General features: G+C 34.5%; 1 protein-coding gene across 1 annotated transcript; it reads left to right on the top strand.

Annotated features, from left to right (window-relative positions):
* Nucleotides 1–2,456: 2,456 nt before the first annotated feature.
* On the top strand, nt 2,457–4,964 carry LOC117215416. The gene is made up of 4 exons (XM_033461802.1): nt 2,457–2,909; nt 3,117–3,629; nt 4,495–4,785; nt 4,869–4,964. The coding sequence occupies exons 1-4, from the start codon at nt 2,457–2,459 to the stop codon at nt 4,962–4,964; spliced, it is 1,353 nt and encodes a 450-aa protein (XP_033317693.1).
* Nucleotides 4,965–17,492: the final 12,528 nt, after the last annotated feature.

Genomic DNA, 17,492 nt, shown 5'->3' on the forward strand with positions numbered 1-17,492 from the left:
AGCGAGCATATAACAAACAAATGCAGTCGTACAGCGAAAAAGATTTTCATCAGATATTCATTCGTGTGATCGCCTTGGAAAGTGATACATCGAGCAATTTACCGAGTGCCTCAGCAATCGTATTTTTTTTGTGTTTAAATTATTCTACGCATAGTAAAGAGTTATCCCGTTGACCGTGGATTCGTTTGGAATCATTAGTTAAACTTATCATTTGTTAATCTTATCATTTGTTAATCTTATCATTCATTAAACTCAATACTCATAATATTTTGTAAAATCTTGTATATTCGCGTAAATATAATCTCTATTTCATAAAACGATGGCTAATTCAAACGAAGAATCGTTACACGCCTTAAATTCTAATGTTAACCCGACATATATATATATATAAATATTATATTATTTATATATATATATATATATATAAATAATATAATAATAAATCAAACTTGCTCGAGCCTGCTTGAATCTCTGTATCATTGTATCATAATGTGAGAACTTTCACAAGTCAATTCTCTCAGGGTGAGAGTATTATTTTTCCCACTGCTGCGTGTGAAACCCCTATTGGACAAACTGTTCTTTGCAATACATCGATGGATAAATACGCGCACAAACACGCAATACGTGCAATAGAATGCTCGATGTCAATTTTGTGATCCTCTTTTTCAACAGATCTTCGCAAATCCGAAGGTGTAGAATTACCTCCCAAAGACATAAGATGACAACAAACACTTTCTTGACACACTGTATAACATTGAGGTATCCAGTTTTGCCACATACAATTTTGTCATTGTCACGTTTGACTTTGTTCATTGTAAAGTCAAATTTGCACACTCCATCTGTGAAATAGTACGAAGAAATCATAGTGACTTGTATTCCTTATGATATCATGATGCCACATAATTTATAATACAATACAATAATTCGCGAACAGATCGCGAACAGTTAGGTTATTAAACTTATGTTCTTTCATTGAAGACATCGATCGACGCTGTGTTCCAGAAATCGCCAATCACACTTGGCGAAGCATAATAGTAATTTACAATAACAAATACTTAGGAATGCCTAATTTTGTTAAACATAGGGTTCAATTTACAATTATGTAAATATTACTTCTTGAAAGTAACTTCTTAATCAATTTTAACAAATTTTGTAAAAATAAATCGCGTAAAATTTTGTAAAAATTTGTATTAAGCTAATTGCCAACCGAACATGTTCAAACTGTATTTTTTTCAAAACGGGACCTTAAGCTAAAAAGCTTTATTTCACATATTCGACTTGTTCTTGTATGTGGTATCAGCACCTAGTCGGATGCCCGCGTTATGCAGGACACCCTGATGGCGTTGAACGCAACGATTCAAATTGAACTGAAAAGTCGTTATGTTTTCAGAGGACTTGTGTGTAGAGGATGGTTGATCGTGAGATTTATTGGACAAGATTGCTCGTTGTTGAAACCTTCAAGTATATTTTCAAATGATTAAATAAATAATTATAGATAATGTTCGCAAAGACGGTAGATACTCGTAGATACTGATCCATAACTCTCGTGAACTCTTTACGATTGCGTCCGTTTAAACTGGTATAGTATAAACAGATCGGGGGAGAGTCGGAGAATTCAAATTCGTCTTTGTTCGACGGTTCGACGGTAACGTAACGGCGACATATATATGTCGTTTTGCCCGGAGTTTATTTATTAATATATTATGTATGTCCTCACGATCTTGATACTCCGAAGCAAAAAAACAACAACATGATTTGAAATGTTCTCTAGCTCATGTACCGCTACGTGTACTTTCAAGGAGCAAAACTGACACAGTTCCGCTTGTGACGCGATATGGAGATTATCGTTTCACTTCCTTTAACGCATTTTTGCCATTGAAAGACACTAATTTCTGTGACTTGCTTTATCTCTGTTATAAATCTCTCTTTATATTTAAAATTTTATAGTTTTTCTGCAAACGTAAAAGGTAAGTAAATATTAATAAATATTATAATAATATAATATAATGCTATATAATAATATTAATAAATACTTTGCTATTTACTTATTTTATTTCCATTAAGATATATTGTATTTTTCATTGCATTACTTTCATTTTTATTTAGTGTAATAATAAACGCATACGTTAATATTCATTGGCATTAGTGTAATTGTAAGCTTCACTGTAAATTTAATAAAATTTATAAGAACGGAATTATTAAAAGGGTATATATGTGTAATTAAACTAGATTCTATTCACAATGTTACCTCATTATTTTATTATTGTTTCATATATATATATATTTTTTTTTAATTTACATGTGCTTCTAAGTTAATAGAACTAAACACATGTGTATGTATTAATTGCTATATACGTCATAATTTCAACCATAATATTAAATTATGGTATGTATTATTAAAAAGTATAGTTTAATGTATATATTAAATATATATCATTTATTCGTAGATTTTAAATATGGATACTGGATCAAAGAAGGAGATTAAAGAAATGATTACCAAAGATATATCGAATATACATAATTATTCCTTGGATGTTAAAAAATATATTAACAACCAGCTTGAAGACAGTCTGGATTATTTACATGGTTTAATTGCTGAAATACCACAATCAGTCCCTGGCCCTTCAACTACAAAGAGGCCCAAAGTTTTGAAGAAAAAAGGTTATCGCCGTAAAGAGACTATCCCAGAAAATGATATTATCAATATTGACAATACAGTAACAGATTCAGCAGTACATGATAAAACAGAAAATAAAGATGTAAAAACTGGGGATCTGCTGGAAACAACAATTGACCGAACAAAAAGAAAGGCTGCAATAAAAGCTGCAATTAATATTAAAAAGCAGCAGTCAATGTCACTTGTTACAAAATTACGAAGGCTAACTCTTGATGATGACAGTAATGTAAATGTTTGTGTCATATTATGATGAAATTTAATACTTTTAATCTTACCCCATATCTTATGTTACTAATCAATACTAACCCTTATATGTAGTACCCAATAATGTTTGATATCGGTTAATTAATACGTCAAAATATAATTGCTTATACAATTGTATGTACATTGTGTATATAAATACTACTATAACGTTGTTAAATATATTCTAAATTTTTAGAGGAAACGTGGAGGCCGACCTAAAAAAAAGGAAAGTTCTAGAAGTAGTTCAGATGAAAAAAACACAAAAGGTCCTACAAAACATAGTAAAACAAAAAAGAATGTTTTAAGCGAAACAATTTCAAAAGAAGATGCAAAACAGCCAGAAAGGATTGAACCATTAAAGTCTTCAATGACAACAAGAGATAGTAATATAAAGAGAACTTTTTCATGGAGTGAAAACACGAAGGGTAAATATTCTAATATTATTGATGATACAGTAATTCCATCAGCAAAAAATGATATTGAAGATCCTTCAATGTGCGAGGATGCACTTGAGAAATTTACTCCTCTTATGAATTCCACGATGGACATCAATTCTACTTATACGCAGAAGATGATGGACGCTACCGCAATTGTAGAACCTTTATCACCAATAAAATCAAACGAAACGGTAGTAATTAATAAAAACTTGGCTAGTAGTATAGGAAAAAATAATGAACCTAAATTTACATCACGGTCGCTGTTACGCCGGGCCTCTCTGCCTGGCCCAGGTCACACACCGCGGGCCAGACGGACACCAGATGTCCGCTTTTCCGTACGGCGTACCCTCAATATCCTTAAGCACCCGTCATAAACCCGAGTCACTTGCCTGCAAAGGTCCTTTAAACAAAACAAACATCGGGTTCTGAGGAATTTCTAAACACTATTGTCTACCACGGCTGGACAAGGGAAAGTTGGTTTTTCTCACGCACGCTGCAACTTTCCTCCCACTAACCACTTTCTCTCGAGGGCAGTTAAGACCCTTCGTTTAACCAATTAAAAACGAAGCCTATTCCCTCACTCTCCTAAATAACATCGGCACCAACAAATCCGATGGTCCCGTGCGCTAGACACACCCATCCTTAGCTTTCCTCCGACACAGCATCGTCACTCAACTTCACTTCTTCTACATCGTTGGAAAAGTACTACTAAGTATACGCTAATGCCCAGCGGGGCAGTCTAAGCATAACGCGAGAGTCGGTCTCGGTATTGTCGAGCATACACTTCGTCTCCTAAATATCTCATAGTGCTACGTCCACTAACACATTGAATCCAATTATAAGAGCCCTGCTCTAACGCACATATCTATCTTAGCTTCGTGCGACAAGTTGTTAATTACTTACTTCTCTACGTCAGTGTAATCTAAGTGCTGGAAACATATAATTTATAATTCTGGGAATCACAGGGTTATACAACCTCAATCACCCCTATTATCTCAACGGAAATCAGGGGATCGATCAATTCGTGGTGTCGATTGTTATAATCGTAACGGGGATTTACGACCCCCGTTGACGTCTCTCCTTGCGATTACGTCTCCCCGCGATTGGTCGAACAAACAGTCGCCAATAACTCTGCAGGAGGAGGTTCAGCAGCTGAATCAAGCGATTGGACTCACCGAGTTCGAAGAATTATTCGCAGAAGATGAGCCATCCCGTGAAAGGGAAATGTCTAATAGAAACATGACGAAACAGGACATTCAAAATGAAATGAAGAAAAATGTGCCCGTAAGAAGGAGAATCGAGGCCTTTGAAAAAGAAAAAATTTCAGAAAAAGCCATTGTTCAAAAACTGGCACGAAGATCTGTCGAAAAAGCAAAAAAAATCTTATTAGCGAAACAAAAGAAGGAGACTCAGATGATGACATCGCAGGTAACATTACAAACAGTATCAAAGTATTCTTCTGTTATTAAAACACAAGCTATTATTCATTCGATATTTTATCCAAAATATAGCTCCAAACAGTAAGGTCCACTTCTGTTTTGCACAGTAAACCTGACGACGACACATCGGACGATGAAGCCAGACCAAGGCGTACAATTCCACATTAGGCGCAATGTAAGTGTTGTTTTACTTAATGAGTTAATAAACATTATAATGCATGGAGTACTCGAATTTTTATCAATTTTAGCGTACATACGCGAAAATGAACTTGCAATGCAACGATAAATTCCGAAGAAAGCAGTCTATAAATTCTTTGATAGAAAAATGTGCACACCAGATTTAACTGAAATGTTTGAAAATATAGATAGGAGTAGATTACAACGCACGTCCAGTGCAATATGGAAGACACCACCGCGTTATTCCATGATGGAAAACGAATAGAAGTTATAATTTGTTAAACTGAATGTTGTTGATTTCAAATTGTGCCTTAGAGCAGGAATACTTGCCATACCTTGCGTGTAATATAAAAATGATGTTACATTGCAACTATCGTTAAAAGATGTATGTGTTCTTAAAATATACCAATGAACGTAAGACTATTTCACTTTTTATATTTTAGAATGATCATAGGCATATATTACTTTTATTATACTAATCAAATTTTACCATTTTTTCTTATTTATATGTATCTTCTTAAGAATTAATAAATAAACCAATTAATAAATAATTGTTTTGGTACGACTTTTTAATGAGAAGTAAATTTTATTAGATTTGCCTTATTATCACCGTCGTGTAATAATTCGCGAGATACGCGTGATATAATTCGCACGATTAAATAGCACTGGTGATTTCGTCTCTTCGTGTAACGAGGAGGGTCTGGTAAATGGGTCGACCGTGGACGTTCAATCTTGTAAGAGAACAAACGGCGGCACCGTATCGTCGAGCATTTTTCTTTCGGTCAACAGCCATCCATTTTATATTTAGCACATTCGGTTGCGACGCTAAATTTTCGTTACACCACCAGTTGTTTCGTCTGAAATTCGCATGACGTAAGTGCATTACACTCTCGCACCCGTCAGCCATTCCTGCGATCACTTCGCGTGCGTTAACTCGATAATATTTCGTCTCTGTTACCTTGTCGCCGTTGCTGCTTGACACATCTCGCTTGCTGGACGACTGATCGATGAAAATTAAAACGGGACGCTGATTTACCGTATCGTTATTTTTGTGTCAGGTATTCTCTTTTTGCCGTTTCGGCGAATTATTTTCATTTCGAACTTTTTTAGTCTTATTGTTACGTCGATTCTTATATTTCAAGATCTAGTCTTGTATGTACGCTGGGGAGCGCTTTTATTTATTGATTCAACAAAGAATATCGTTGTAGGTGTCATACATGCGAGTAAAAGTAACGAAGTACGAGCAGTTTCACTGTAACATACTTCCCGATAATTTCTCGTTATTTATACCATAAGAAAGTATCAAAGAGGAACTCTTATCTCGAACGTGGATCTATTTGTCGATAATGCATGCGTGTAATACTCGAGTGTCGTTCATACAGCGTAAATATACGTGCAGATACGTAAACCTTTTATGATTTTTGTATCAAAGGCAGACCTGCTATAATACTCGCAAGTGAAATATAATTCTACGAAAGAAAATGGAGCAAAAGAGTTTCGTTGGTAATACATTCTTCCTTTTTCATCACAAGTTTCCTCTTTGTTGTGCTTCTGTTACATTATAATCCTGTTAGATTTACGCGCGTAAAATTTCACTTTGTTGCACTATATCTCATCATCGCCATCTGCCGAACACCTGTGAGAAACGCGGTTTACTTTGTCTCAAAGCGAGCAAACGTCTAATTTCACAAATTGGATTTTCATCAACAGCGAGAAGGGCATATGCGATGTAAAGGAGGCTGTAAGGGCGTCCTAGGGCTTACGGTGGTTGTCACGATGCCGGAAGTGACGCCGAGCAGACACGTCAAGGGAAAATCAGAATCGCTATTGGGAAAACCATCACGAACATTTGTCCTTCGCGCCACCAAAATTCTATCTTCTGAGATGTTTTTCGCGTTTCCGAGGTCATCGCCACTCTCCTTAACTTTGCCTTACGATGTATAATATCTCGATGTTACGGTAGTTAGAAATTTGTATTAATTTGGAGAACCTTGCAAAAGTACGCAAATCTGCTACGATAGTCGGATAAAGAGTATCGGCAGAGATCTGAGTATCGGCAGAGATCTGTTCCTTTATCGTGAAACTCTCTCGGACAACTTAGATGCTACCAGATATCGATTCTCGCATCCAACCATTTCGTAATAAACGTAGATCACCCAAGAAATTTCTCAATTGTCATCCGTTAATTTCGCGCAACTTTTGCTTTATTTTAGCTACGTGGGAACCTATTAGTGCGCAAATGTTACCCCGAAAATGTTACTCCTCTGTGCCAAATATCGTTCACGTGTATAATCAAAGTTGCATAAAACCGCGTACAATTGCATCAGGAAATTTCTAATAATTTGCTCGTCTCGCAGGACGAAAACAGGCTCACGAAGGATCCCTCTGTTCTGGCTATCGAATGTACCGCAAGCACGTAGTTTCAAGTGTCCGTTCTCTAGAAAATTCGAAACAATTTATGGTCGATGGTCGAGTGAACGGTGCAACGGTCGAGTCGGAAAGATCAGAAAGACAAATCGTCATAGTTCGAACAGACCGGGAAGCAGAAACGCACTTCCATGATCATTTGTATCGTTGCTCGATCTGTTGCTGCGCACTGACCGAGCAAGCTGTTGATTTTTCTTTTTCTGCAATGCTACTATACTCTACACTCTATGCTTTATACCGTTCTTTTGCCCGCTATTTACCTTGTACGCGAACTTTTTATCGCTAGTGGATTGCAAAAATCCTTTTTTATCACGAATTTTACGTGACAATGCGTAGGTCAAGGTGGACGTAAGACAAAGGAAGGTGTAGATAAATAAGACAGGGTGTATTTAAAAATAATAAGTTATTTATTACAGTTTATTTAATATGTATACAGGCTATTCGTATTATAGCAGCGATAGCTAGTGTTAAATTAACAATGACAGTTTCTATCGTAGTTAATATTATATTGGTTATTGGCCATGACGAAGGCGAATTTTGATAGCCCTGGTCGAGGTCGGTGGTCTGGATCTATAACAAATAATACTATATTAATATAGCAAAAAAATGTCGTAAATATCGATATCATTTGCAAGGCGATTCTTTTTGGGCATAGTGAAATTATGTTGATCAGTTTGTGGATATTAGGTTGAAATTAGATAATAAAGTTATAGATTTACCCGTTTTAAGGGATTGTTCAGGCGCCGTTAATTCACTGGATAGGTCGCCCTGAAGCAGGATGTTTAAATTTTGGATCATATATTGTACTGATAGGAAGTATTTTATCGATACAATTATGAGTTTATTTGATTAAAATATCTAACGTAGTGTCTAGTCACCAAACGAATTAGTAGATCAGCCGTGAACAATGGCAGTAATTTGTATAATAACAAAGGATAAGCCAAATATAGCAGAATGACTCATCGGCTAGCGGGAGGTTGTGCCTAATTATCAAAAGCGAAAGAAATATGAAAGATCCTAGTTTGTAGGACTTGTTGACAATCAATGTCAAAAATTTTTTCGTTTGGTCCATAGAATGTTTTGAGTGGGCTGTATTTCGACACACGACAAAATTGATAACGTAAATAAATCTTATATATTTGTTTCAAGAAATGATAGCTTGTTTGTGAGCGGTATCTTTAGACAGGTTGTTGAAAACTGGATGTTAATTCGGATTTTATATTTTCAATAAGTTCGCATGAGTATTTTAGTCAAATCTAGCACGAATCGAACAGGTGAAAACAATCTATACGGCGTTCGTGCTGAGGTGGTATGGTGATAGGTGCGTAAGGAACTACTCTTGGTGTTTTTAACGAACAATAGTTTATTTAGAACTAATCAACAATCAGAGTTAACAATTAACAATTAACAATTAACAATTACACTTAACAGACAACTGGTAACAACTAACAAATAACGATAGACACCGAGAGATCATTCGACGCGTTGCTATGCAAATAATACCGAGGAGTTACACATTTAATGGCGTAAGACAGACTTCCTGTGCTTTTGTTTCGGATCGCGCAGATTCTTCCCTTCGTAGCCCATCGATATCCCCCACTAGCGTGCATTCAGATGTGCCGCCAGTGCTGGCACGTGTATGCTCTTCCGAGAATTCGGCGGAAAGAGTGTGAAGATATCGATGGTACATTGGGCACGTCGGTGTTGCGCTTTGGCGGCGTCGCGCTTTGCATCCGGAGCCGTTGAAAAGTTCCGTGGCCCGTGCCGCCACAGTGCTTGGCAGGCTTTTATTTTGTTTACCTAGTGGATCGGTATGATAGAGTTCGAGACATGTGGAAAGTACGGCTTCCAGGCAAGCAGGGGCTGATTCAGCGCATTAAAATAAGAAGAAAATTTCGTATAAACGTTTTCGAGTAGACGCTTGCTTTGTGTCACAGTACTTTCTTACCTATCTTTAGAAAAATTACTCGAATCGACCAGTTCCAGTTTCTACGGAAACGCGAATGCGTCGCGTCATAGATCGTCCATCTTGTTCGAACAGCTTACACGAATTTGTCGAAAATTTTGATCGTCACGTCAACTAACGTTTTATAAGTAAGAGATTTTAAACGTCCCCGTATTTAATAATCGAACGGATTCGGATCCGAAGAGCGTATTGGTCCGGAAATAAGGCCAGCACGATTTATCTATTTTCCAAGAAATCGTTCATCTGTGTAATGTTTAGCATCGCAAAATAAGCTATAAGCGGAACGTATGGTCATATTAGGCATATTATGTTATATAAAATTTTCTTCTTATTTCAGTATTCAGAATCAACCTCTGCCATATTTTCCACGTGTTCTGACTCACCTTGTATAATATATAAGAATGATAATTGCAAATATATTTGTATAATAACTCTATGATAAGCGCTTAATAATACATACAGTGAACTTGTAGAGAGTAACGTTTGCTGACTGTCGGAGGCACATTGTTGCTGTCTATGCAAAGACAAGTGCCCATTTCTTGTCGAAGAACTCCAGTCAATTCTAGCGTTTCACCCACATAAGTTTTCAACGCTGAAACATGAAAATATATAGTCGTTATTTTTTAGCTTTGCCTCTATTTGATCTTCATCTTATCTGCTTACGCGCTTAATAATAGAACTAGGTTTGGTCTACGTAAAAAGTAACTTCTTTTTATTAAGACTCATATTTATTAAGATTTAATAAGATACAATTTATTAAGATACATGTAACGAAAGGCAGGAAGTAATAACATTTTACGTGAATTTGCATGGATCGAATATGCTGATGTGCTTACGAATAAGAGAGTATTGATCGATAATTATTAAAGCCAATTGTTTGTGACATGGGAATAAGCAAAAGTCATTTTTAAGTTTAAAGATCTTTAGTTTAGTATTGAAATGTGTTTAATGTATTTTAGCAAAAGTAGATAAAATAGGAATATTAAAAAGTTGTGTTTGGAAGACAAAATTTGACAAAAATGATGCATATACAAATGCTATCTGTGGTCATTAATATATTTTTTCGTTATCGACAGAACATTTTCCCTTGATTTTATTGACATACTGGATTAATCACTTCTTTAAGTTTCTCGTTCTTGAAACAACATCAAAATCGTATATTGTTTCGTGCTAAAAAATCTACTAAATCCATTGACAGTGAAACGATATTTCGTATACGGTTCTTACAAGAATTATTATTATTTAAGACTTAGGAAAACGTATATACAGTAGCCACGCACACTGTGCGTATTTCTGGCGCGCGTTTCCGTTCAGTGACAGTACTTCGGCGGACTGGATTGCCGAAGCGAAAGGGTTAAAAAAATACGATAAAATCACATGTAGCTCTCTATTTGTCTAGTCGCTTTTGTAGCAATATCACTATGTCCTCTGACATACTTGAGGTTTCTTACAATTCACAAATTAAATGAACAACTGTGCAAGCGAAATCGCTGCTGTAGAATCCCCGCTTCTGTAGAATCAGTCGTATGGATTTCAAAATTTAGTGTGTCGCCGGGATTAGCGTTATCCAAAGTACGCCACAGGAATAGAACATAAAGATATTTCTCAAAATTTGTTATTGCTGGTATGATATTGCTGAAATACAAGGCTGCAGTTTCGTAATGTCGTCGAAACATTCAGTTCTTTTTTGGTCAGTCACTTTTCGCGTGCTTTGTATTGCTCTGTCGAATTTGAAAGTTTCTATTACGATAGCGGATGGTGCGAAAGACGCAAGTTTCTAGTATTTTAGAGATGTCTGAACGTCAGCTGCGTGATTATGTAACAAAAAATGGAGATATCCACTGAAATATTTTAACACGCAAGAGATTTCATGTTAAGACAATACACGCAAAGTAAATACACACGAATATAATAGTATATCCCTTTCGATGTCATTCGATTTTTGTATCATTCATTTTTTCCCCGATATATTTGAGCGATTCGAGATAAACAGGATACACTTCTAAACAATTTCTCTCAAAAGTGGCAGGAATTGATATTTTTTTATTCTGAAAACAAATAACTCTGGAAATATTGAAAATGTAAAAGAATAGGAAGCTTAAAATCCGTTCACTTGTCGATGCAATGAGCAGAACTATACATACTTGCGATAATAAGAAGAATATCTCTAATGATACTTTTAATACATCAAAAGGCAAATACTATAAAAAGATTCGACGCGCTCTTTGAATACAGCTACTATCAAGATGTATAAACATTAGAACACATAATTAGCCTAGATCGTGTCGAAGTAGTAAGTACGTATGTACTTTTGACGAATTTTTAAATTCAAAATTCTTTTGAAATCACGTTTAAAATACAGTTATTCTTAGAATATGATTTAAAATATAATCTTCTTTTTACTTTTTGCGTAATTTATTACGCAAATCATTACTAAAGAAAGTTACTTTCCAGTTGTGTTACAAAGTAATCCACTTTGTATACAGGTATGTAATAAATTGCCAGAAACTTTGATGAGAACGAACTTTTTATTAAAAAAAGTGACATCTTTCATGTATGATTTCCTCTTCAATCTAATATTTGCTTGGTAGTAGTATATCAAATATTTTTCAGCTAAAAGTAAGTAATAAATATTCGGTAGGTTTATATGCGGAATGCATAAATAATTGTTATGAATATTGAAAGTATTACATTTTTCTGTCTAAATCGTTTCGGTTCAATTTGGAAAATCTTATTCTGCGTGTGCAATTAATACCAGCAGCATGTCAACTCTAAAGTTTCATATCACGAAAAGAGTTTATGCAAAAGACGAATAAGAGTTAAGTTTGACATCGAGTAAAGAAAACCCAATTTGAAATTGATCTAACATTGTTTTTCTAAATTATTTCTAGGTATTGTTCAATTTGTTCTTTTCTCAATATTGTTGGATTTAATTAACGCAGCGTCATATTTACGCTAATATCTGCTTGTTAAGCATAATTTTAATATATAATAACATGATCTATAACTCTTTACAATTTATATTTTATCATGGCATATGTTTTAGAATATTCTCCGGCTTCTTGTAATTTTTATTCATACCTATTCCACGTGTATCATGTTCTCTTTATTAACTTGAAACGTTTTACACGCACAGGTGTACGCGAGTACTATCAATTACACGTACATACAGAACTTCCTCAAGCTAATATTATCAACTCTAGAGCTATTAATAAATGTTCATAAAGGGGATACTTCTTCACGACATGTAGTTTAATAGTTTATTAACACATTGACTGCCATGCGTGTTTTCAAAAAAATCTGCGTCAGGCCACGCGTACAGCAGTACCGAGCGTTTTCTGCTAGGTGCTCCCCATCGATGTTTTAGTAATACGAGTCTCTCAAGTGGTGATCTCAAGAATGATCTTTCGTTTCATTTGTTCGCAACATTAAAACCACTATCTATCGTTGAATATAATGAAGGAAAGTGTGGTATAGATTATTCCGATCAAATGGTTTCTTATGCCACCACAATTAGAAAAGGAATCAAATGGTACAGAAAACGTGGCATTCAATTCCTTCTGGGAATTTCTGTTGTAAACGCTTCGACGGTTCACAAAATTGCAACAAGGAAAAATATAAATATTGGAATATTTAGACAATTACTAGTTGCAAAATTATTAGGGTTGTCTAAAAATACGAAGAATCCTTGTCTTCGACAGAGTCAGCACAATATCGCCGTTCGGAAAAATGATTCCGGAAGAAGCATTAGACGCGCGTGCAAACTATGTTATGCAAGTAAAAGACGTCGAATGGACCGAACAAAGGCACAAAAGAATTTGAAGAAAACAACAACTTCTTGTCCAAATTGTCCCGACCAACCTCAGCTATGTATAGAATGTTTTTCTTTATTTTATTTTTATTTTATATTTTTTATTTTATAACAATTTTTATTTACAACGTATTACAACGTATTTTTATTTTATAACAATTCAACAGTTTTATTATTATGAAATATCTTTTCAAATACCTACGACGATCCTTAGCAAGTAGTCAAATAAGCGACACCCGAATATGGGTTACGCGGCCTGACCAGAAACTTTGCTGACACCCGAATGCGGGTGTCGTGGTAGTCAACGTGTTAATAAATGTTCTTCAGTAAATTATTAATTTGAATTAAAATACTGGTGGAACTAATATACCTAATTTCGTTTTTATCATGTATTGTTTATGTAGATAGCTTGCTGAAAAAATTGTGCAGGAACGAATCGCGTAACAAAGTACAGTGCATTCGAGATGTAACATTTCAGTGCAAATAATAAATTATTTTCAAACAAATAATCAAAATTTTTATTTAAATCTTCTCGAGATTTTTACGTATTACAAGACAATTGTTATTTTATAAATTCAGAAACATAGTTATATCCACTGTATATACTACGTACATATATGTATAAAATATATGATTTTTTAGGAATATCTCTCTACTTTAAACTGTTACTAGCAAAAATACTTTGCAAGTAGCATTCTTATATGTTGGATTACAAGCTATTTCAATTAGCCTTGCAGTGAATATACTGTACAATATTTGTAATTTTAGCGAATGTCGTGATATTGTTCTGTAGGAGTACCAAAACATAGTTACCTTCTATTAGCAAATAAAATTCTATTTTTGATGAAATTTAGTAAAAAATATTAAAGTATCCGAGGAACAATTTCTTTTGCCTACAAAAGTCACTTTGAGCAGGTGAAATCGAATCTTCAAGATTTTGATTAACATGTGATGATCCGAGATACAGTAAAACTTTGCATCGCTCTATTGAAAAATATTTGTGCGCTAGGAATAAATCTCGAGTAAATAATGAGTTTGCTATTTTAAAGATAAAACGTGTAACAGGCATTACATGTAAGAAATACAATGCAGGCAAAATAACAGCTCACTTAACATTTCTGTTAATTTCTAAATACATAGGATTTTTCACCAGATATTAGCGCTTTTATTGGAACAAACAAATGAAAATGAACAATTCCGTGTAACATATTTCGGAGCCATATTGATCTGATATGTCAAACATATACATTGATATTTCGAAAATTAAAAATTATTTTCTAGAGTTGACATGTTGTTTTTCAGGTAAGTAAAAGTGTATTGATGTTAGAAAAAAAAATAAAGTTTTCTTTATTTATTTTTTACCTCAAATTCCTTTTTTTATTTTGTTATTTTACGTGACAACCGCATGAAAACATACTTCTTAGTTTCCTACTTTCTTTCATACTTCCCCATTCCTATTTTCGTAGTTAATAAGTTAAAACTATTATTCTCAATGTACTGTACGTATTAATTTCAATTCAGTGTATCCTACTATTATTATTAATTGGATATAGAACGCTGCTATATAATATTGATAGTTCAAGAAAAGTATGAAAGCAGTGAAAATTATAGAGTTGTAAGAAACAGGACGACAGAAACAGGACAGAATCGCAACAGACGGACATTGCAAAAGTGTCTTTTGCTCCGCCTCCAAGGGTTTGCACCCCCCCATCTGTTTTCAAAATTTCCTAAGGAATTATACCTGGCTTTATACCCGAGCAAATTTTATGACCGCATGAAAACATACTTCTTAGTTTCCTACTTTCTTTCATATTTCCCCATTTCTATTTTCGTAGTTAATAAGTTGAAACTAATTTGTATTCAATGTATCTCAAATATTATTTATAAAAAATGAGAAAATTTAATATATAAAATATAATTATGTAAATAATATATTTAAATTAGTATATGGGTATTCAATTATTTTTTTTCCTAATCAAGTAAGTATAATAAAAATATTAATAAATGATCAATAAAAAATTTTATTTATAAAATAAAATTTATTATTTTTTAAATTATTTAAATTAATTAATGGAATTAAATATAAAATAAAAATTGATATAAAAAGTATAATTACTCCTCCTAGTTTATTTGGAATTGTTCGTAGAATTGAATATGCAAATAAAAAATATCATTCAGGTTTAATATGAATTGGTGTAATTATTGGATTTGCTATTTTAAAATTATCTGGATCAGCTAAGATGTAAGGTATTTGTAAGTTAATTAATATAAATAAAATAAAATTAAATAAAATATGTAAATATATAATGAAAAATAAAATGATGCTCCGTTTATATGAATTAATCGAATTAATCATCCTGAGTTTATATCTTTTATAATATTTGAAATTCTATTAAATGCAATATTGATATTTGGACAGTAATGTATTGATAAAAATAATCCTGAGATAATTTGAATTATTAAAAATATTCCAAGTATTGATCCAAAATTTCATAAGTAATTAATATTAATTGTTGTAGGTAAATTAATAAATGATATAGGTGTTACGACCGTTCGCGGAGAGACGCGGTCGCTAGGAGGACGCGTCAGCGAGAGGCGTAAATTCTCGCTACGATCATGTTAATCGACGCCGCGAAATAGTCGTTCCCCTGTTTCGTTTAGGATAACAGAGGTGGTTTAATGAATGTAACACTGTATTAACAGGTTAACATAGAACAATATATTTTACAATAATCTGATGAAGATGTTACAGAAATTTTATTCGACTTTGATCTCTAGATAAATTCGTTTGCTATTGGTCTGATATGTCGAAGTGTCGCGTTTGACTCGTCAGAAGGAACTGCACGCCCTTCGATTATTTTCGTCTTTTCTGGAAGGCGACCCCCACTACGTTCGGATCACGCCACATTCTTTTACGCGAGGTAAAATAACGGCCACGAGTCGACGTTTCTGGAGGTCGCCCTGCTTAATGAACCATGCGCTTGCCACTACAATGTTTGTTTGCCGGGCAGCCGCGACGATCCGTCTGCGACGTTGTAGGACCGCGAGCGACGGTTATAAAATACAGCCTGTGGTAAGCCTCGTGGCGTAACACATATCAAAACCAAGCCAACCAATAAACGAAGAACAGGAATGCTCAGCTACAAACGAAGTTGATATGGAGACAATACCAAACAATGAAGAGACCAATACCAATAACGAATTAACCCAACAGGATGAAGGCTGGAAGGTGGCAAGTTGTAACAAGAAACGAAAAATAACAGGAAATCCAGATACAGAAAAGCAGCGATGGCTGCAAGAATTACCATTAAGAAACTCCCTCAGCTCACTAACGGAAGAAATAGACGACGACCTAACAACCAAAAACCCAACACAATCAACACACACTACAAAACCATATAGTTGGGAAGGAAAACTACACAAGAAAACAAACCAAATTAGAACAAGTAAAAATACAAACAAACACCCCAGAAAATTATAGGAAAGTGATACAAGAACTAAAAGAAAAAAACGCTATGTATCACACGTACCAGCTGAAAACGGAAAGGAGCTACGAAATAGTTATAAGAGGACTACATTCAAAAACTAACACAAAAAAAACTAAGTGACGAATTAGCAAAAATTGGCCACCAAACAGGAGCAAGAAACAATATGACAAGATACGATACGAAGCAACCATTACCATTATTCTTAATAGAACTGGAACCTAGAACCAACAACAAGGAAACCTACGAAATCAAAAGAATTCTAAATACGATAGTAACAGTGGAACCACCACGCCACAAAAATGATATACCACAATGCATGCGGTGTCAACAATACGGTCATACTAAAAATTATTGTAACAGAAGCCCGGCATGTGTTAAATGTGCAAACAATCATTTAACAACACACTGTCCATACGTAGGGAAAATAAATGAAGTAAAATGTTACAACTGTAATGGAAACCACCCAGCCAGCTATAAAGGATGTGAAATCAGGAAACGATTACAACGTAAAGTGTCTCCACCACTTCGCAATAGATCAATCAATAACTACGAACCACAACAAAGTATAACGGATAATTAAGCAACATTGAAAGCACAAAATGAACCAAAAGTTATAAACAGAAACACAGATCCCCAAGGAAACCGAAGCTACGCGCAAGTAACCCAAAACATTAGACAAGCAATGCCCACAAACAAACAGAATCAAATCAACAGTACCGAAGATGATACAGAAATCAAAGAAATGCTCAAACAATCCATTAAAGGTACGGAGATATTAAGAAAAATGGTAAGTGAGCTAAACGCAATACTAAGGCAACAAGTACAAC

Source organism: Bombus bifarius, unplaced genomic scaffold (assembly GCF_011952205.1).
Source record: "Bombus bifarius isolate JDL3187 unplaced genomic scaffold, Bbif_JDL3187 scf7180000009583_frag, whole genome shotgun sequence".
NCBI lineage: Eukaryota > Metazoa > Arthropoda > Insecta > Hymenoptera > Apidae > Bombus > Bombus bifarius.